Source organism: Enhydra lutris, unplaced genomic scaffold (genome assembly GCF_002288905.1).
Source record: "Enhydra lutris kenyoni isolate GAN:26980312 unplaced genomic scaffold, ASM228890v2 scaffoldscaffold6, whole genome shotgun sequence".
Taxonomy (NCBI): domain Eukaryota; kingdom Metazoa; phylum Chordata; class Mammalia; order Carnivora; family Mustelidae; genus Enhydra; species Enhydra lutris.
Window position 1 is genome coordinate 29,861,672 of NW_019154090.1, and position 20,789 is coordinate 29,882,460.

General features: G+C 51.3%; 1 protein-coding gene across 6 annotated transcripts in view; it reads left to right on the forward strand.

Annotated features, from left to right (window-relative positions):
- Positions 1-18,514, forward strand: part of LOC111141602 (mitochondrial antiviral signaling protein) — a 35,708-nt gene extending 17,194 nt beyond the window's left edge. For 4 of the 6 annotated variants that reach the window (XM_022494276.1, XM_022494273.1, XM_022494275.1 and 1 more), the window contains 6 exons: positions 9,599-9,790; positions 10,974-11,148; positions 12,310-12,482; positions 13,152-13,308; positions 15,224-15,735; positions 16,669-18,155. In XM_022494276.1, coding sequence (XP_022349984.1) covers positions 9,671-9,790; positions 10,974-11,148; positions 12,310-12,482; positions 13,152-13,308; positions 15,224-15,735; positions 16,669-17,106 — 1,575 coding nt within the window. In that variant the 5' untranslated portion in view covers positions 9,599-9,670 and the 3' untranslated portion in view covers positions 17,107-18,155. Of the gene's footprint in view, positions 1-9,383; positions 9,791-10,973; positions 11,149-12,309; positions 12,483-13,151; positions 13,309-15,223; positions 15,751-16,668; positions 18,156-18,485 lie in introns of those variants that run through there. The other 2 variants (XR_002640208.1, XM_022494277.1) reach the window with 2 other exon arrangements.
- The last annotated feature ends 2,275 nt before the right edge of the window (positions 18,515-20,789 follow it).

Consider the following 20,789-nt stretch of genomic DNA (forward strand, 5'->3'; position numbering starts at 1 on the left):
AAGTTAATCTTTATTAAAAAAAAAAAAGAAAGAAAGAAAGAAAGAAAGAAAAGACAACACTGGAATATCACTGGCAGTTTCTCCTGAGTGGTAGCCTTAGGAGTGCAGATTTCCATTTTCTTCATCAAGCATTTCTAGTTTTCCCGATAGTAACTATATAAGCATAAAATTTTTCCCCAGCTTTACTGAAAATATATCAATTTTTTTGAAATGAAATTGGCAGTGTGAAAGATAAAATAGTTTAAATAATAACAGTTTAAAAACTTATCTGAAACAAGGTTGTAAAGACGGGTTTAGATTTTGTTTTTCAGTCTTAGAGAGCTCCCTGAAGGGCCTCAGACATGAGAACATTTCCCTTTTTGGGGCCATCACTATTCTTTGGGCCTGACTCTGCTCTCTAGGGTGAAACGTGAGCTGGTGGCTGCTGAGTCAACACATCTGAGCCATGGCCCTCCTAGTAGCACCCGCTTGGGGACTTGGGCCACCTGCTTGGTTATGCTTGGTTATTATGGAGGCGGATTCCACAGGCCCTCACTGGAGGGGCGGGGGTGGGTGCCTGGGATGTAGATCACTCTCTTGCCCTTCCACTAATAATCAGACAGCGTTCAATAAACTCTACTCATGGAGAGATAGAGATAAATCTAGAAACAGACTCTTAACTATAGGGAACAAACTGATGGTCACCAGAGGGGAGGTGGGTGGGGGATGGGTGAAACAAGTGATGGGGATTGGGGAGAGCAGTTGTCATGATTGAGCCCTGGGTGGCGTATGGAAGTGCTGAGTCACTATATTGTACACCCGAAACTAATATTACACTGTATGTTAACTAACTGGAATTTACTTATTTTTTTTAAAGATTTATTTATTTATTTGACAGATCACAAGTAGGCAGAGAGGCAGGCAGAGAGAGAGGAAGGGAACAGGCTCCCTGCTGAGCAGAGAGCCCGATGCGGGGCTTGATCCCAGGACCCTGAGATCATGACCTGAGCCAAAGGCAGAGCTTTAACCCATCGAGCCACCCAGGCGCCCCAACTTACTGGAATTTAAATAAAAACTTCAAAAGCCCCCAAAATGCAATCTACTCATGAAATAGGGTGGAACGCAGTCAACTGTAAAAGGTACAATAATATAAATAGCAAGATAGGGATGGCTTTACATTTTATTTTACTTAAAAATTTTTCATTTTGAAATAATTTCAGACTTACAAAACAGTTGCAAAAATAATAAAATGTTTACATCTTACATAACCACAGTACAATGATAAAGACCAGAAAATTAACACGGATGGAGTATTATTAACTAATCCAAAGTCTTAGTAAGCCTTCCACATTTGTCCCACCAATGTCCTTTTTTCTCTTTCAGGGTCCAATTCAGGATCTCCCATTGCTTTCAGTTGTTCTATCTCTTTATTCTTGTTTAATCAGGAACAGTTCCTCAGCCTTTCCTTGACATTTTTGGAGAGTTATTCTGTAGGTCAGTGCTGTCCGGCATACCTTTTTTTAAAACCCTCCGATAGAATTTTCTGCAATGAGAGAAACACACAATATCTGTGCTGTACACTGTGGCAGCATTAGCCATATATAAAAATAGCATTTAGAATGTGGCTCGTGGGGCTGAGTAACTGAGTTTTACATCAATACCTTAATTTGTGGGAAATGGCTATGGTGCAAAGTGTCTACTATATGGAATGAGACACCTCTTGAATGGCCCACATTTGGGGTTTTTGACATTTCCCCATGATTGGCTTCAGATTATGAGTTTTGGCAAGAATAGCATAGATGAGATGATATGCTCTCCTTAGGGTCCCAGGCAAAGGTGGCAGGAGACCATGTAGGCCAGGATTTTTATTGTGGTAACATACCATTCTAAACATTGTGGGGTGTGCAGTTCCCTGGCATTAAGAACATTCATTGTTTTGCAGCCATTATCACCATCCATTGCTGGAACTTTTTCATCTTCCCCAACTGAACCTCTCCACCCATTTTCCCATTTAAAAATAGAATTATCATACGATCCGGCAAGTCTCCTTCTGGAGGTATACCCACAGAAACGAAAGCAGGGACTTCAACAGATATTTGTACCTCCACGTTCACAGCAGCATTATTCACAACTGGCCAAAGGTAGAAGCAGTAGACAAATGGATAAACAAAATGTGGTCTATCCATACAATGGAATCTTATTCAGCCTTCAAAAGGAAGGAAATTCTAACACATACTATAACAGGGATGAACTTTGAAGACACTATGCTACATGAAATAAGCCAGTCACGAAATGACAAATATTGTATCATTCCATTTACATAAGCTCTCTAGAACAGTCAAACTCCTAGAGACAGAAAGTAGCATAGGAGCTTCTAGGAGCTGGGGAGCAATGGAGAGTGAAGACTTAGTGTTTAATGGGTAGAGAGGTTCAGTTGGAGAAGATGAAAAAGTTCTGGAAATGGACGGTGGCGATGGCTGCACAGCAGTGTGAATACTGCCAGAGAACTGTACACTTACCAGTGGTTAGAATATGTTAAATTTTATGTTCTGTGTATGTTACACCACAATAAACAGCCATCCTGTCCCATAGCAGCTGTGGCATTTCACATTCGTACCCGTAATGTACAAGGGTTCCAGTTTCTCCATCTCCTTGCCAACACTTGTTATTTTCTTGTTTGTTGGTTTTATAGTAGCCATCCTAAAGGTTTGTATCTGCTATAGACCAAATGTTTATGCCCCCCCCATTTATATTTTAAAATCCAATCCCCAAGGTGATGGTATTTGGAGGTGGTATCTTTGGGAGGTGATTTGGGTCACAAGGGTGGAGCACTTATGAATCAAATTAGTGCTCTTTTATTTTTTTATTTTTTAAGATTTTATTTATTTATTTGACAGACAGAGATCACAAGTAGCCAGAGAGGCAGGCAGAGAGAGCGGGGGAAGCAGGCTCCTTGCTGAGCAGAGAGCCGGATGCAGGGCTTGATCCCAGAACCCTGGGATCATGACCTGAGCGGAAGGCAGGGGCTTTAACCCACTGAGCCACCCAGGTGCTCCAAATTAGTGCTCTTTTATTTTTTTTTTTATTATTTTTTTTAAATTTTTTTTTTAATTTTTTTAAAGATTTTTATTTATTTATTTGACAGAGATCACAAGTAGACGGAGAGGCAGGCAGAGAGAGAGAGAGGGAAGCAGGCTCCCTGCGGAGCAGAGAGCCCGACGCGGGACTCGATCCCAGGACCCTGAGATCATGACCTGAGCCGAAGGCAGCGGCCCAACCCACTGAGCCACCCAGGCGCCCCATTAGTGCTCTTTTAAAGAGACCCAGAGATCTCCCTTGCTCACATGATGGAAGTATCATGTGAGGACAGCAAGAAGACTGTGTTTCTGAAGTAGCAAGTGAGCGTCTATGAGACACCAAATCTGCTGGCACCTTGATCTTGGACTTCCCAGCCTCCAGAATTAGAAATAAGTGTTTGTTGTCTGGGTCTCCCAGACAGCAGCCCAAATGGGCTAAGATAGTATCTCATTGTGTTTTTGAGAAAGCTGTGTTTTATTTATTTATTTTTCCTAATATAAGGGTAGAGACAGGGGTGAAAACTGCATTTGGAAGCCAGTCGTCACACTCCCATATTCTTTTTTTAAGATTTTATTTATTTGACACACAGAGAGAGAGATCACAAGTAGGCAGAGAAGCAGACAGAGAGAGAGGGGAAGTAGGCTCCCCGCTGAGCAGAGAGCCCGAAGCAGGGCTCGATCCCAGGACCCTGAGATCATGACCCGAGCCGAAGACAGAGGCTTTAACTCACTGAGCCACCCAGGTGCCCCTCCCGTGTTCTTCCTGCAAGAATTAGATATGAGGTCATGGATTGGAGTAGGTAGCAGGCAAGAAGAATTCTTGAACCAATTGACATTCACCCTGTCTTGGCTAAACAAGGCATACTGGCTTTATTACAGTTAGTTGAGTTCAGGTGTGATAATAACATTTTGTAAATGCTGAATGTTGTGAAATATCCACAGGGTTACTAATAAATAAAATCTCATCTAAAAAGTGTTCAGGCATTTTCCTGTGGCTTAGTTTGGGAGCATTGACTTTTAAGATAGGTGTGTACTCAGGCATTTGCATGTGATCTCTGCCAAAGCACCCCCCACCTCCCTACCCTCCTCACCCCCCACCCCTCCCCCAGCCCCAGAGGAGAGAGAGAACCTCAAGCGGGCTCCCCACTGAGTGTGGAGCCAGAGGTAGGACTTGATCTCCCTACCCTGGGATCATGACCTGAGTCAAAGGCAGACACTTAACTGACTAAACCACTCAGGTGCCCAGTCTTTCACTTTTAAGTTGCAGTATAAAGTATAACAATCTTGATTGTACAGCTGATGCATTTTTTACATATGCACAAGCCCATATATCCACCACTCACATCAAGATACAGAATATTTCTGGGACACCTGGGTGGCTGGGTGGCTCAGTCAGTTAATCGCCTGCCTTCAGCTCAGGTCATGATCCCAGGGTTCTGAGATCAAGCCCCATGTCAGACTCCCTGCTCAGCAAGAAGTCTGCTTCTCCCCCTGTCCCTCCCCCTGGTCATGTACATGCTCTCTCTCTCAAATAAATGAATAAAATCTTTAAAACAATGATAGAGAACATTTTTATTCCCTGCAAAAGTTCCCTTGTACCCACCCAGAAGTAACCAGTGAATGATTTCTATTTATGTAGATGAGTTTTGCCTGTTTTTGAACCTTGCCTTACCTTGCCACTGAAGGAACAAACAGGATGTATTCTTTGTGCTTGACTTGGTTAACTGTGGTTCCCATTTATCCTGGTGCGAGTCATCCATGTTATGCGTAGTGAGCGATTGTCTTTTTCACTGCTGTATACTATTCCATAATGTGAGCACACCACTGTTGGTCTCTTCATTCTCCTGCTGAGGGAAACTTTGGGTTGTTTCCAGAGTTTGGCTATTGCGAACAAAGCCACTATGAACACTAGGTATCCTGTACATTTTTAGGTGGACACACGGCTAAGAGAGTGGTGGCTGGGTGATAGACTTGGCATGTTTAAGTTTAGTAAGAACTGCCATTTTCTGAATCTTTTAATATCTCTTAAAACCGGGAAAAAATAAACCTCAACCTGGTTATTGTGAGAGTATTTAGTGGGCTCTAAGGTGTAAGACTTTAAGCCTGTACCTGGGACACAGTGGGGGCTCAGTAATTGCTGGCTTCTGCCCCAAGCAGAGGAAGGGCCAGGCAGTTGGCAAGCACTGTGGGGAGGTACCTGCCTCAGACCCTTGGGTAGAGAAGCCTCCCACGCAGCACTAAAGACCCACACCCAGCAGGCAGGGCAAGTCAATCGCCCCTGCCCAGCTCTCACCTACCCAGCTTCCTCCCACCGATATCCTGCTTCCCCAGGAGTCGCCCTGTGAACTTCGCGTATCACCCTATATTTATTGAGCACTAACTGTGTGCCAGGTCCTAGGTGCCCAGGTACAAATGACATAAAGACCCTCACCCTTCAAATTACTCGACGGGAGGAGTGATTGCTTAGCGTAGGGAGCTCGGTAACCCAGCCGACCACGGTAACCCAGCCGACCACTGACTCCGAGGTCGGCCGTCCACTTGGATTCTGGATTTCCCCTGGACGTTGCTCGAGACAAACAAGGAAAGAAAATAATCTGATCCTCTACGCCCCAGCGGGGACCTAGGTCGGTCCGGGAGCGCTGTCCGGCGTGTCCAGGCCCCGAGCCAAGGCCAAGCACCCCCAACCTGCTGCCCTCTGGCTCCGGTGTGCCGAGAAGCCCCGCCCCCGCCGTCTGGCCAATGGCCGCGCGGTCCCGCCCCTCCCCTGTTGGGGAGGGTTCCGGAGTGTCCGCGGAGGTCAGCGGGTCGTGGAGTGGTGGCTAGCCGAGGTAGGTTAGCCGTCCCGGGCCCTCTGTCCCGTCGGCTCAGGGCACGCGGATCCCGTTCGGGGAGGTGGCCAGCGGCGTCAAGAGCCGAGTGGGACTCGGGAGTCCGCCGGGGCGCACGGGGGTCAGGGACGCCACTGGGTGCGCGGGGCTGGGGAAGAGCCCACGAGCAGTTCGCCGCAGCGAGGGCTCCACGAGCCTCAGCCAGCCCCGGGGGTGGCGCGGGGCGTCTGCCCGGACTGGAGGGGAAGTTGGGCGGGAAGAAGGCAGGCGCCGGCTGCGGAGCTCCTGCAGCCTCTCGGCAGGCCAAGGGTGACTCCGGGGCGAGGCCTGGCCCGGGCGCGCCAACCTCCCGGAGCCGCGGCCGCGGCCGCGCCTACAAGTCCCGGGCCGCATTCCTCCCCGGGGCCATGACAGTTCTCCGGGGTGACAACTGCTCAGAACAGCCTCCCTCCCTCAGCGAGCCTGGTCCCGGTCCCATCCAGCAATCGGAGCCCAGTTGGTGAGAGGCCTCGCCCCTCTCGGCTGGTGGTTATTTCTTTCCGGGACGCTCTCAGAGCCTCCGGGGCATTCGGGTAGACAGCTCTCCTCGCAGCGTCGGTCCGCCCTTCTCTCAGACCGAAAGGAGATGCTGGGAAAACAAAAACAAAAACAAATTAAAAAAAAAACAAAAAAACCGACGTTCTCCTGTGCATGCTGAGGCGTCTCAAAAACTTTTAGAAGTACAGTCAACAACCTGAGAACCGTGACTGCCATAGAGGGAATGCACTCGGGCTTGTCTGAACGATTTACAGATCTTTCAAGAGAAGGGACTAAATGTTTCAGCCTCCCAGGCACACCCTTATCCAGCAACTCCCCTCACCCAAGCCGTGCCCTTGATCCCTCTGGGGCTGTGAGCCTCATTTGCTGCAGCAGGGCCTATATTCTGCAAGGCGTTATGGTGAGCTGCAAAGAGGCAGCAAGTCCTGGGTTCAAATCCTGACAGGACCACTGGTCTGCTTGTGCAACCTGGCATCATTTCTCCTCTCCTAAATGAAAGAAACTTAGGATGGGCCCGCCTCTAGGGGAACGGTGAATAAAGGTGAACAAATATAGACTTCCTTTCTTTTTGGTTGGAGCATGCTATACTTCATACTCCCCACCCACCCCACCCCCCTTTTTAAAAGATTTTATTTATTTGTCAGAGGGAGCGAGCAGGGGGAGCGGCAGGCTGAGGGAGAACTGGCCGAGCAAGGAGCCTGATTCCAGACTCGATCCCAGGACTCTGGGATCATGACCTGAGTTGAAGGGAGATGCTTCACCCACTGAGCCACCCATGAGTCCCCATACTTCCCAAACTCTTAATGCCTAAGGGCTGAGGCTCAGATGCAGAAGAATGTATTACTTGACTCTCTCCTGGTACCTCTCTGGATGCCATGGAAGAGAAGGAGAAAGGGTCATTTAGCCACCTTAGAGTTGTTCTTTGCTCATCTCCTGAAGGCTCAGAGGAGCCCCCCCCCCAATCTCCTTGATCCTCTTGACCTCTGTCATTAACACATTAACCAGCAGGAATGTCGCCCCTGGTGGCTAACAAAGCAAGGCATATAACATGAGGCTATGAGGCCTAGAGTCCCACCCACGCCAGGCACCTATGTTTTTGCTCCAGCCTGACCCTCCGTCTCCTGACCCCTTCCTTCCCACAAAACCTACTTGGACATGTTACAGCATCTTAGGCTTCACTTGTTCAAAATGGAGCTTTGGAGACCTCTCTGTACCACAGCTTCTCCACCAGATTCTCTGGCCTGCCTGAATGGCACCCTCCATCCACCAACACCTGAGCATCCTTGATTCTTCTCTCTTCCTCACTTCCCACATCCGCAGCACACCAGGAACCCAAGCACCTCTCACCACCTCCAAGGGCAGCATTCCCGCCATCCCCATCCTGCGGCCCCTTCCTTTAGCCTCCTGATTTGTCTTCCTGCTTCCGTTCTGGCCCCTCCACAGTCCAGGTTTTCACAACTACCAGGGAGGTCTTTAACAAAAGTTCAGGCCTCTCTCTTCCCTGCTCAGAACCCCCTGATGGCCTCCCATCTCACTCCAAACCCCCCCCAAAACAACCCCCAAAGTCCTTTCCTGCAACACCCCACATGAGCCACCTCTCCTAACCTCCTTGATCTTGTGCAACCTGGCATCATTTCTCCTCTCCTAAATGAAAGAAACTTAGGATGGGCCCGCCTCTAGTGGAACGGTGAATAAATGTGAACAAATATGGACTTCCTTTCTTTTTGGTTTCTTGATCTCTGCCCCTCCCCCTAGCTTTCTAAACCTGGACCCCCCAGACCTGTTTTCTGTTCTTCAAACATGCCAAGCTCATTTACGCCTTAGGACTTCTAATTTGCTGTGCCGCCCTCCAACCCCCACCCCCAGCGCTGATCTTGTTACAGCCCAGAAGGCCTCAGCTCAAATGTCAGGGATTCAGAAAGACTTCCCTGACCACCTCCATCCATGCAACATACCTTTCTCCAGGGGTTCTGTCTCATTACCCTGCTTTATTTTCTTATGATTAATGTCTGAAAATCTTATTTATGTATATGTTTACTGATTTGTTATCTGTCCCACCCCAATAGAATATAAATTGGATGATGGCAGAGATCTTGTCCCTCTTATTCCCTGCAGCTCTCCCTGAGGGGGGAGGCAGGTAAGAAACTCGTAGACAACTCCATCTATAATTGCAAATGGTGGTAAGTGCTACCTAAGTAGCAAGTTAGTACCTAGTAGCAATTGCTAAGTAATTTAGGACTTCTAAATGTGAACCTTATGTGGTTGAACTATTGTGTTGTCAAAACAAGCTCTCTAAACCATTTTAGGGGTGAAGAGAAACCTGCAAAGGACTGGTAATTTGCCCCAGATCACACAGTGAGTGGAACCAGCCTCCTACCCTAAGAACATGTATGCAGCAAGCCTTAATGGTGGGCTTGCAGTCATGTTCTAGAAAGAACCTGATTCTGAAGCCTGAAGACTTCCGTTTTTTGCTCTTCCACTAACTAGCAAGCCCCTTAATTTCTTGGTACTTTGTTTCCTTCACCTTTAAAGTAGGATGATCCTATTATTATTTTGGGCTTTTCTTTCTTTCTTTCTTTCTTTCTTTCTTTCTTTCTTTCTTTCTCTCTTTCTTTCTTTCTTTTTTTTTCCTGGTACATCCCAGGGAAGCAGCACTTCTTGGTGGAGCCCTCTTGCTGTCAGCAGCTAAGGGCACAAACAGACCTTGGGAAATTGGCAGGGAGCCAGAGCCCTCCCCAACACTGACCAGCCTGCAGGGCAGAAATGGGGCCTAGAGCTGGATCTGATTTCTTTTGGTCATCACTTCATTTTTTTTCAAAGATTTTATTTATTTATTTGACAGAGTTCACGAGTAGGCAGAGAGGCCGGCAGAGGTGGGGGGGGAGACAGGCTCCCCGCTGAGCAGAGAGCCCGATGCAGGGCTCGATCCCAGGACCCTGGGACCATGACCTGAGCTGAAGGCAAAGGCTTTGACCCACTGAGCCACCCAGGCGCCCTGGTCATCAGTTCATTTTTAAGCAAATTTCTTGAGGGCCTCTGGGACTCAGGCAGTAATAAAATTAGACGATTAAAGAAAGAAGCAAGCACTCCAGAGAATTGAGAAAGAAAGGAGTCATTGCCTTTTGTCCCACCCCATTCCCAACTCTGTTACTATACGTGGTATGCTTTCTTTTCCAGCCTTTCTACCCCCCCTCTCCATCTGTCCTTTTATGGGCCAGAACCCTCCGTCACTTCAGAACCTAGACAGCGATGACGTTTGCCGAGGAAAAGACTTACGAGTATATCCGCCACCATTACAGCAATTTTGTTGACCGCATTCATGTTCTGGAGATACTGCCTTACCTGTCCTGCCTCACCACAAGTGACCAGGTGAGCTGGGGGCATGGGACTCTGACTGACTTGGTGCAGGGGCATGGGGCTCAGAGCTTCCCCCCCAAAGCCAGGGCCAACTCCTTCCTTCTCCAACTTCTGCATCCTGCTTCTTGACCTTGATGCTTCTCTAACTTGCAGAATAAAGTGTGGTTCAGGCTGGCCTTTTCCCACGTGGCTGAGCTCCCTCTCGCGTCCATACGGTGTAGTGCTAAAAAAGTAGGGTGCTGGCTGCCTGAGATGTCTGGGCCTTGGTCCCCTCACGTGCTTCCCTCGGGACTTTCCTTGACGTCGTCTCTTGTCATTGTTCCTGCTCAGTGTTGACTCCATTCACCTTATCACGGGACCCTGTCCTGACAGGGAGCCCAGGGCTCAGTTTTGAGAGCTTGCGGGAGCCAGGCTGCCCTAGCCTTTCAGAACTGGCTGTGGCCCCAAGTGAAGTGGGGCTGGCCGCCTCCCAGTTCTAGCTGCTCCCAGTGGCACCGGCTCTCTGCTGCCACCACGCGGCTGTGCTGGTGGTGGTGCGGGCCTGTGGCTGTTGGGATTTGGGCCCCCTCCCTTGGATTTGGGGGCTTGTGGGGATACCTCGTGACTAGTTCTGCAGGATATGTTTCCTGTGGGTCTTCGTTTCTGCTCTCTGGTTGCCCGTCTGCATGTGGGAATTCACCATAAAACCTCCTCTGCCCTGAGACTCCTTATCAGAGTCTCCCAACCCCCCAGCCTCCTAATTCTTAGCATTGGCTTCCTCTCTCTGTCCCTTTACCTCCTTTTCATCTTCTGTTCCCTCCGTACCCTTTCCTCTGCTGCTAATCCAAACCCTTTCTTTTTGCCTTCGGGGCTGCCTGAACAAACCCCAGGCTTTGGTGAAGGACTAACTAGGATCTGTCCGTAGGATCTTTATTACCTTATATCTGCTAAGCCTCTGTTTCCTCACCAGTAGAGTTGGGACAATAGCTCGCAGCATCCTGAGCACAGGGCCTGGCACACAGTAAGAACCTGTTTCCTGGTAACCGCCTTTAAACTTGGGCCCAAACACTGGCCTTGTCCTGGGCTCTGACCGAGTTTCAGATGGCTGCCTCACTCTTGTGGCTACTTGGAGCCTCTCTCTGCAGCTGTCCCCTCCTGAGTGGGGAAGGGGCCAGGGCCCCCTGGCTTGAGCAGGGCAGCTGGCTGTGTCTTCCAGGACCGACTGCGGGCCTCTTGCCAGCTCTCTGGGAACCAGGGCACCCTCTGGGAGCTCTTCAACAGCCTTCGGCGGCGGATCGGCTGGGTGGAGTCCCTCATCAGTGCACTGAGGGCCTGTGAGCTGGTGGATCTTGCTGACGAGGTGGCTCGCATCTACCACAGCAACCTGCCCGGTGAGCTTCCTGCTGTGGCCCTCCTTGTGGAACCCCTGTTGGTTCCCCTGGCCTCCATTCAGCCTCTCCCCTTACCTCTGTACCTCCTGCATCCCTCTGTCACTTTCCCTCCCACGACTCCCAGGCAATAGACAAACCTGGGTGCGGATCACAGCTTAGCTTCTTGTTAGCCATGTCCCTTCGGCCAAGTCCCTTAATTTCTCTAAACCTCAGTCTTCCCCTCTGTAAAATGGGACTAATGGCCAGACATCTACATTGTAGGACTGTGGTGGGTACCACGAGATGATGGTTGTGGGACTGGACACCTCCCATGTGCTCAGGAGATGGGACTTCCTCTCATTTTTGTGGCTGTGACATTTGCTTCCCTCCTCTTTCTCACTTCCTCTTGTCTTTCAGTTGACTGCCTTCTCTCCACTCTACTCTACTCCTCTCTTCTCTTCCCTTCCCCCTTCACTGTCTCCTCTTTCTTCCTCATGGGTTCCTTCCTTCCTTTCCTTCATCTCTTCCTCTCCCCCTTGCTTCCCCTGGAGTTTTCTCAGTCCTCCACCCCAGCTGCCCAGTTACCCTGCCGGGCCAAGTGGCCAGAGGGGTCTGGTGAGGTCAGGTCTGAAGGATCAAAACAGGAAGAAAACTCAAGCCAGCCCTATTTATGTTTTAGACTAGAGACAACTGCTGAGACCCTTACTAGATTTACAGCCTTAGAATAGCCTCCTGTTTGCTTTCTTTCTTTTTTTCTTTCCCTCCCTCCCTCCCTTCCGTCCTTCTTTCTGAGGGGTCAGTTAATGGTGACAGCCACCAACAAAGAGGAGGAGAAAGCCACTGGGTTCCAGAATGACAGGGGACAGAGAAGTGGTGACCGCTGACCCAGCCTGGGTTGTGAGAGGCTTGTGGAGTGCCCCCCATGCTCCCCCCAACCTCTCCCACCCTACTCCTTCTACCTCTCCTTATTTTTGTCCTCCCTACCTTCCTCTCTTCCTCCTGCTACTGCCTCCCACTCAATGAGTCTTGTCTCTTCTAAGTACATCCTACATCAGGACAGCTTTGGGAGCTGGGGGTGGGGGCTGATAGTCATTGACCCGGGGGTCCAGGAACACGCAGGCCTTTCCTGTCACTGGGAGCATCCATGATTCCCCCTTGACATCACTCTATCTTTGCCTCCAGGGGTCCGGAACCGGCCTCCAGCCCCAGTGGAGCCACAGTTAGTTCCTGCTGAGGTTCCACGGTCCTCTAGACCTGCTGTGGCCCCCAGTGCCCCCCACAATGGCTACAGAGAGGAGGAGCCAAGTTTCCCCTTGTCAGTCCAGGACACCCAGCCACCAGAGTCCCCGGAAGAGGTGTGTCCTCACAGTCTACTTTGGGCCTCCTGCTTTTGTGTTCCTGTCTGTCCAGCTTCTAGAAGCTCTCTTCTCTCCCAACCACAAACCATGTCTAATCTCTGCTCGGAACCTCAGGGCTCCCTCAGTGGAGGTAGGCTCCAAACCAGCTTTCAGACTGCTGAGCCGGGCTTTACCCTGTGGCAATGCTCAATCCTCTTACCAGCCAGCTGTGAAGCCACAGTTTTGTGGTCTTTGCAGTGGTTTATGTGACGAGATGAGGTAGATTGAGGGACCAGGGAATGAACAGCGGAGGGGTACTGGGGAAGCAGGAGGTAAGGGGGTGGTTGGAGTACTTACTGCCAGTAAAGCTGATTCAGGGCGGAAATGGCTGATTCTGTTGGGATGTCCAGGAGAGGCCAGACCATGAACTTGAAGCCCAAGAAAGGGGTCTGTGCAATAGCATCAGAGAGGGGAACCTTTTACAGGGCAAGGCAGATGAATAGAGACTCCCCATGGGACGGTGTGTGTTTTTGGTGAGGTAGGTTCCTGTAGACAGGGTCTGGCAATGACCAAAGCCAGGGCTAGGGGCTTCCTCAGTTTCTGTACTCCGTGCTATGGGCTGAGACCTGTAGGAGATGCCCACTCCTGGGAAAAGCAATTGCCTCATTTATATTTTCCCTCTTGCAGAGTTCAAAGAAGGTCCCACAGATGCCCCATCCTGGGGCTGTCCTGAGGAGGCCAGCTGGCCCCCTGGAATCGTCCTCTGACATGGCGGCCTTCAGCCCTCTGACCTCCAGTGGACATGAAGAGCAGGACACAGAACTAGGCGGTGCCCACACACCAGGTATGTGTGGAATCTGGAGTTCTGGGGCCTCTCCAACCTCCCAGTGAGGGTAAAGACTTAGAGTTGCCCCCCTGGCTTCCTTGGACAGGAGGCAAGAGTGGGAATAAAGGGAGTTTACCTCAGGGAGCAACTCAGTTCCTTAGAGGGCATATCCATATTTTCTGTGTAGCAAACTGTTCCAACATTTAGTAGCTTAAAATATAACAATTTAGCTCATGATGCTGTGGGTTAGCAATTTGGGCTGGTTCAGGGTAGTTCTTCAGATCTCGGCTGAATTCCCTTTTGTATACACGTTGTATACAATTCCCAATTGTATACACGTTGATGCCCACACACACGTACGCTCTGCTTATGCCTGGCGGCTGGGCACCTTGGTTCTCTTCAGCTAGTCCTCGTCCTTCACCAGACAAGTCTGTTTCATGGCAGCTGAGCAGAATTCTGAGAAAGCGGGCTCCTGGGCAAAGACTCAACCTGGCAGTGTTCATCCTGCCTCATTCTGTGAGCCAAAGCAGGTCACGGAGGCCAGCACAGAGTCAAGGAGTCAGGAAATAGACTTCATCCCTAGATGAGACGACTGACAGTCACATTGCAGAGGGTGTGGATACAGGTAAGGGAAGAGGATTAGGGCTATTTTGGGACTCTACCAAGAGGAGTGACTCTGCAGGGGTTCTCCAGGAGCTGGAGGACAGTGCAGAAGGCCTCGGCCAGCTACCAGCAGGGGAGCCCGTGGGCACTGCCCTACCCCAAATGGGGATCTAGCTCCTGGGGAATCACTAAAACTTCTCAGTCCCCAGAGGAAGTATGATTTTCATCAGGTAAGGGCCTGGACCCCAAACCAGATCTCAGCACTCCTTCTTGGGAATATAGAAGAGGTCCATTCTGACCTCCCAGGCTGGCATTTCTCTGCATCATTATTTCCCAAACTGCATTCCATGGAACATTGTGGCCTGCCCCGCGTTTGGGGCCCCTGGGACAGCCACAAGGCACATGAACAGTTACAGGCTCAGAGAAGCCACTTTAGTGCCCTACCCTCCTGCCACCCTAGAGTTCTTCCCCCAGCACCTGTTTATACTTTGCAATGTCAACTTGCCATAAAACACCTTGCAGGAGACGCTGATGTGGACCAGGGAGGCAAAGGGCACTTAGATTTCAGTCCCTGCACGGATACAGGTCCCACAAGATTGTGTTGTGTGTTAGATTGCAGGGAGCCAGGTGGTACATCAGAATGACTCCTGGCCTTTGTCAACTGTAGGGCCTGGCATGTGTGTTCTCAGAGTTCCACAGGGAAAGCCTTTATGGACTGTCACCACCTGCTTCCTCCTGCTTGTTCCAGTTCAAGCCCTCGTGTCAGGGGTGGCTTGGTCCCTGCACCCTTTGCCCTGGAGTCCATAGGTCTCCTAGGAGATTTGCGCACCCTGGGGGCTGGCTGGGCCTCTGGTGCCCTGCGACTGCTGGGAGCTCTTCTGCCTGGTCCAGAATTGCTCCTATGGGCGGGGAGGGGAAGGTGGCAGAGGGAGGAGCATCCAGAATTTCCCCCAAGCTAAGGAGCAGACACAGGAGGAAAGGAGGGTGTCCCAGGCAGGAGAAGAAAGAGCAGAGGATAATGAGTGATCTTTAAGCTCCTAGATGCTGTTAGGGAGAGGGACCATTTCACTCTTAGAAGACTCAGCTTTAGGTCAAGGACTAAGGATATATAGGACCAAGGATGTGCCTGCATCTCTTGGACCCCCCGGGCCTGGGCGCAGTGACCAAAGGGACTGTGGAGATTCCCTGGGTAAGAAGTTGGGGGGCCTGGAGGCAGTAGGTACTTGAGCTAGGGCACAGTGGCTCTTCAGCCTTCTGATCCCAGGGTGACTGTGATTTTAGAGTAATGGTCCTGTGATTTGTGTCTCCCCTTGTATTTTGTCCCCTGCAGGCACGGCCTCCAGCCTCCCCTCATCCCGTGGGCCTGTGTCTCCATCTGTCTCCTTCCAGCCCCTGACCCGTTCCACCCACAGGGCGAGCCGTTTGCCTGCACCCTCTGTGTCAGTGCCATCTGCTGGCACCTCCTCCTCGTCCACGGGCTTGGCCTGTGCCGGGGTTGCTGGTGACCACCGCAAGGCCGGCGTCTGCTCCGCGGGGGCTGGGGTGTCCACAAGCTCGCTGACCACCAGCACTGCGTCCTTCAGGGTTCCTGCCAGCTCAGCACTTGACAGAACAGTGCCTTCCAAGTTGCCTGCCAGCTCAAAACCCTCAGGGACAGTAGCCACTAATGTGCTCACAAGTCTGCCACCGTCCAAACTACCCATCAACTCAGTGCGTGCTGGCACAGCAGCACCCAGGGTGCCCACAGGCTTGGTGCCCGAGCCCAGGATGTCCACGAGCATGGTGCCCAGCAAGGTGCCCGCCAGCACTGTGCCCACCATCAGGAGCCACACACCCTCAGGGGTGAGTCCTTGCCCTGTCCAGCAGTGATCCAGGCTTTTCCCCCTAGCCCTGTCCTTGGACCCTTTCCAGTCTCCAGTCCGTCTCTAGCCTGGGATGTCCCAGCACTGCTCCTCGAGGGTGTAGGGCTAGCTGAGATCTAGCCTCTTCTAGACCCCACATCACGACCTTTAGAGTAATAATAATCCTTCAAGCCCCTGAGTGTGGATGCCTCAGGAGGGTTGGGCATGATGGCCACCCCCACTGGTCATGTGCCTTAGCCCATTTAGAGCTCGCAGCTCCCCATGGAGCTCAGTAGTGTGTGTTGCAGACTGAACAATGAGGGGCAGCACGGGGCGGCCTGCCTGCCTCAGTGCCCTGTTCCTTACCACTGGGATATCCAGTCTGCCCCACCATGAGCCAGTCCTTACTGACTACAGTCTTAGATGGGACTAACCTGCTGGAGGTAGCCGCACTGACACAGCAGTGCCCCTCCCCTTCATGGCTGCTCCCTTGGGGCAGCCCTACAGCTGCTGTCTGCCTGGAGCAACCAAGTCCAGGGGACCCTTTAGGCCCATGGCAGGGCTCTGATGCTGTGGCTGCTCCATGGCCTTCCGCCCAGGCAGAATGTCAGAGTAGGATGGGGCCATAGCCACCAAGGGCTCCAGGAGGGTGGGGGTGATCTCACAGGCAGGCCAGTGAGTAGCAAGAGGGGTACGTTGGAGGAAGTCACCACTGGTACCCCAGCCAGCAGAGCCTTGGTCCCCTCCTCCCCCAATGCCCTCCTTTACCATCAGTGGGTTGAGTCTCCAAGAGGTGGCGGCTTCCTTTCCAGACTACAGGCTGGGAATTGGAGAGTTGGAATGCTAGTTCATGGCCTGGCTGGAAATAGGGCCATGCAACTTGGCCGTCTCCCTGCCATCCCCAGGCCCTTCCAGCCCCTCCTTTCTTTCCCAGGAGACTGCAGGAGCTCCAGGGATCACCATCTCCACCAGAGACAGCTTGCCTGAGCCAAACCCCAGCTCTTCTGGCTGGGAGTCTGAGTTGGAGCTGAGCAAGCCAGGCTGTCTGGCCTCCCGGGTGGACAGTGAGCCGTTCTCGGGCTGCTCTGCGGACCTGGCCCTCAGCTACAGCAAGTCCTTGGACGCGGGGCCTGACAATGCCCCAGAGGAGAACGAGTACCAGTCGGTGGATTCCATTAGGATCCAAGTGACCCAGGACCCCAGCGTCGACCTGCTGGAGGGTAATCCTGGGCCGCGTGCCACCCCGGAGCCCCTGGGGGAGGAGGATTACATCCAGGTCAGCGCCTGGGCTCCATGGCTCAGGGTAGCTGCTACTGGGGTATTCCTGGCCTTGTTCCTGACAGTGGTCTACAGGCGGCGCCTGCTCCAGTGAAGCCCCTGGGCCCTCTGTGCTAGGAATCTGCTCCCTTTCCCAGAGGACATCCAGCCCAAGCACGGACTGTGCTGTCTTCCTGCCTTGTCCCTTTTGTGGGGCTGGTGGAGCCTGGGTCAGAGGGGAGCCAGGGGGCCTCAGGCCACATTTCTGTCCCAGCTCATGCCCTCTCCATGTGCTACAGACCTTGCCTACCCTGCAATCTGGATTATTACCTTCATTCTCTGGAGGAGGTGAGGTACGCCCATCTAGGCTGTATACCCATTTGTCTGAGTCCACAGATCAGGAGGTACCACTGGTTGGCAATGCCCCCCATCCTGCCCCTGTGCTGGGTGGCTAGCAGATGTGCAGCAGCAGCAGTGGGGCGGGGCAGACCTCCACAGGACCTTGCTCCAGACCCCAAAAGCCCAGCCATTGCTCCAGGAGCATCAGGGTGGTCCATCTCCAGGGACATGGCTGCTTGTGGTCCCTCAAGAGGTGGAGGAGGTCCAGACATTCTCCTGGACCCTGGGGAATGTAAGCTGCTCGGGTAAGAACTGCCTCTGAAGCCTCTCTCCAGCCTCCTCACCCCCCTCTTCCTTTCCTTCCCTTCTGGTCTCCATGCTCTTTAGCTGGGAGGGGGGCGAATTTGGGGAGGAGAGGCCTGCCAGGCAGAGCTCAGACCAAGGTTTGGATTTCAGCTCCACCCCTTCCTGGGCTGTGTGGCCTTGGCAGATGGTCACACTTCTCTGGTCTTGCTTCCCCACATGGACAGTGAGTATCATGGTGCATCTCCACTGGGTTCTTCTGAGATTGAAGCACACAGGTGTTTGTCAAGTGCCTGACCCAGAGTCAGTAAACACTGACAGCTTCCCCTACCTCTCCCCTGTGCCGCCTGGTAGACATGAGGGTAGCAGAGGCAGAGTGCCCAGTGAGTACGGGTGCTGCTCTGTAGTGTAGGGTGGGCCTGTACCCCACTCTTAACTTTCACTCACTCTGTGCTCTGTCCCTCTGCGCTCTTGATTAACCTCTCTGTGCCTCTGTTTCCTCAGCTGTAAAATGGGGATGAAATACATTTATTCTTTGTATAAAAAAATAGATCTTCTAGTGTTGTGAGGATTAAATGAGTTTATCTACACCAATCTTAGAATGGTTCCTGGCATTTATTAAGGGTTGGGTATATGTTGTTATAAACGGAGGGGCTGGAACGCTCGGCTACACATTACAAGGCAGATTCAGACCCTACAGCCTCCCCTCCCAGCCTCCTTCGTCCTGTGCACTGAGTCACTGGCTGGTGGGAAAGGAGGCACGCCCACTGGGGCAGCTGTGCAGGGTGAGGCTTGGGGTGCCTCTCCAGCAGCCAGATGGATTGGGGAGTATCTTCATGGGTTTTTTTTCAGGCAGCCATTTCTGGAACTCCGGAGTCACTTCCATTCCTGTGCTCTGCAAGAGACAAAGGCTAGCTCCTGGGGAGGTACCCCCAAACTGTCAGCTGGTAGGTTCTCGACCCTGCTTTGGCTGCTACAGCCTTGCTTTGTAGGTGGCTTCAGTGACCTCTACCTTGAGTGACCTGTCTCTTTCCCTCTAAACTTTTCCTTAATATTTTATTTATTTGACAGAGAGAAACAGTGAGAGAGGGAACACAGGAAGCAGGGGGAGTGGGAGAGGGAGAAGGGCCCAATCCCAGGACCCTGGGATCATGACCTGGGCTGAACAGACACTTAACGACTGAGCGACCCAGGTGCCCCTCATCATCTTTTCAACCCTCATTCTGAACCCAACAGCCTGCACCCTGAAACTAGGAGAGGTCCCTACCCAAGCTGTCTAGACCACTCCCTGTCACCCTTGCTCTTAGCCAGCCCTCTGTGCTCTCCCTTGCTCTCAGATACCCGGGTCAGTAAACAGTTCATGCACCAGTATAGTTTTAATGTGTGATTTTCCCAGGGTAGCTTTGGAAAATATTATCTCAAGAAAGCAATGTATAGTCCCAAAGGATGCTACTTTGTTGGTGGAATTTCAAACAGTGACCAGCCATGTGGGAGACACTTTTTGGTAAGGTACATAGGAATCATTCAGGGACCTACGAGGCACTTTTCACCTGATGCTGCCTAGGAGCCCTGATCTGGCCTGAAACAGCAGGCCTATTTTGGCTCTTGTCAACCAAAGGCCTCTAAAATGCCAACTTCAAGCAGAGTTGGGAATTGGTCAGAGTAATGAGGCCTATGGCCAGGCGACGTCTTGGGATAGTTGATATGATGTGTCTGATTTCAGGAATCCTGGGTTTGGAGTGTGGCTTTCAGCCGCAGGAGGGGGTGTATAGGAGGGTGATACAGATAGGTTACCCCCATCACCATGACCTGGACCATGTGGAGGCCAGAACCCCAGGAAGGGAGAGAGGACGTCTGCCCCCAGTGTGGGGCCCAGCCACCTATCCTTGGAGGTTTGGGAGAACACACTTCACCTCAGGGAAAAGGCTGGGGTGGGGCCAAAGGCCCAGTGCCGTCCCAAGTCCCAGTCGGTTGGGGCAGATTCAGCAGCCGTCAGAGTATACTTATCAGTCCCTCTTCACCTTCTCTCTCCCGCTGAAACATTTTCCTCAAAACCCAAGAGCCACCACGGCTTCTCTCCCCGTGGAAAACATAGACCTTGTTTGATGACCTACCGAAGCCAGACCAGTGCCGTGCCCTCACCTTATTTTCCTTGCTGGATACACTCAGATTTCATCCAAGTTAGGGGGGATTTCTGGTAAGAGATCAAGAAGTTGGCCCTTACCCTCCCGGGCTTTGGGTTATTCACAGATTCTTTCAAGAAACATTGTTTATTATGAAAAACTTTCAAATACAAAATAGAACATAAGAAAATGTATATCAGAAATAAATGTAAGAGAAAATAGAATGAAAACACGCCCCCTCCCCCCCTCAGCCCATGCCCAACATCCAGCTTCAACAATTACAAACTCGTGGCCAGTCTTGTTCATCCCTGCCGGATTTCCCCTTTTCCTGTACTCATTCCTTTTATTACTCAGAGACTGAGGAGTGCAGAAAACCAAGGGGCGAGGCACACTTGGCTGGGAGAATCTTTTTTTTTTTTTTTAATTACCATCATACACCATTTATTCCTTCCTTGTTTAAGAATAGGCAAAATTGGGCGCCTGGGTGGCTCAATTGGTTAAGCGACTGCCTTCAGCTCAGGTCATGATCCTGGAGTCCCGGGATCGAGTCCCGCATGGGGCTCCCAGCTCCACGGGGAGTCTGCTTCTCCCTCTGACCTTCTCCTCGGTCATGCTCTCTCTCACTGTCTCTCTCTCTCTCAAATAAATAAAATGTTTAAAAAAAAAAAAAGAATAGGCAAAACTGGGGCACCTGGGTGGCTCAGTGGGTTAAGCCTCTGCCTTTGGCTCGGGTCATGGTCTCAGGGTCCTGGGATCAAGCCCTGCGTCGGGCTCTGCCTGCCTCTCTGCCTACTTGTGATCTCTGTCTGTCAAATAAATAAACAAAATCTTTAAAAAAAAAAAAAACAGGCAAAACTATGCTATCAAATGAAGAAGCAGTGGAGATATCAGCTGGGAGAATTTTTTTTTTTTTTTTAAAGATTTTATTTATTTATTTGACAGAGAGAAATCACAAGTAGGCAGAGAGGCAGGCAGAGAGAGAGGAGGAAGCAGGCTCCCTGTTGAGCAGAAAGCCCGATGCGGGGCTTGAACC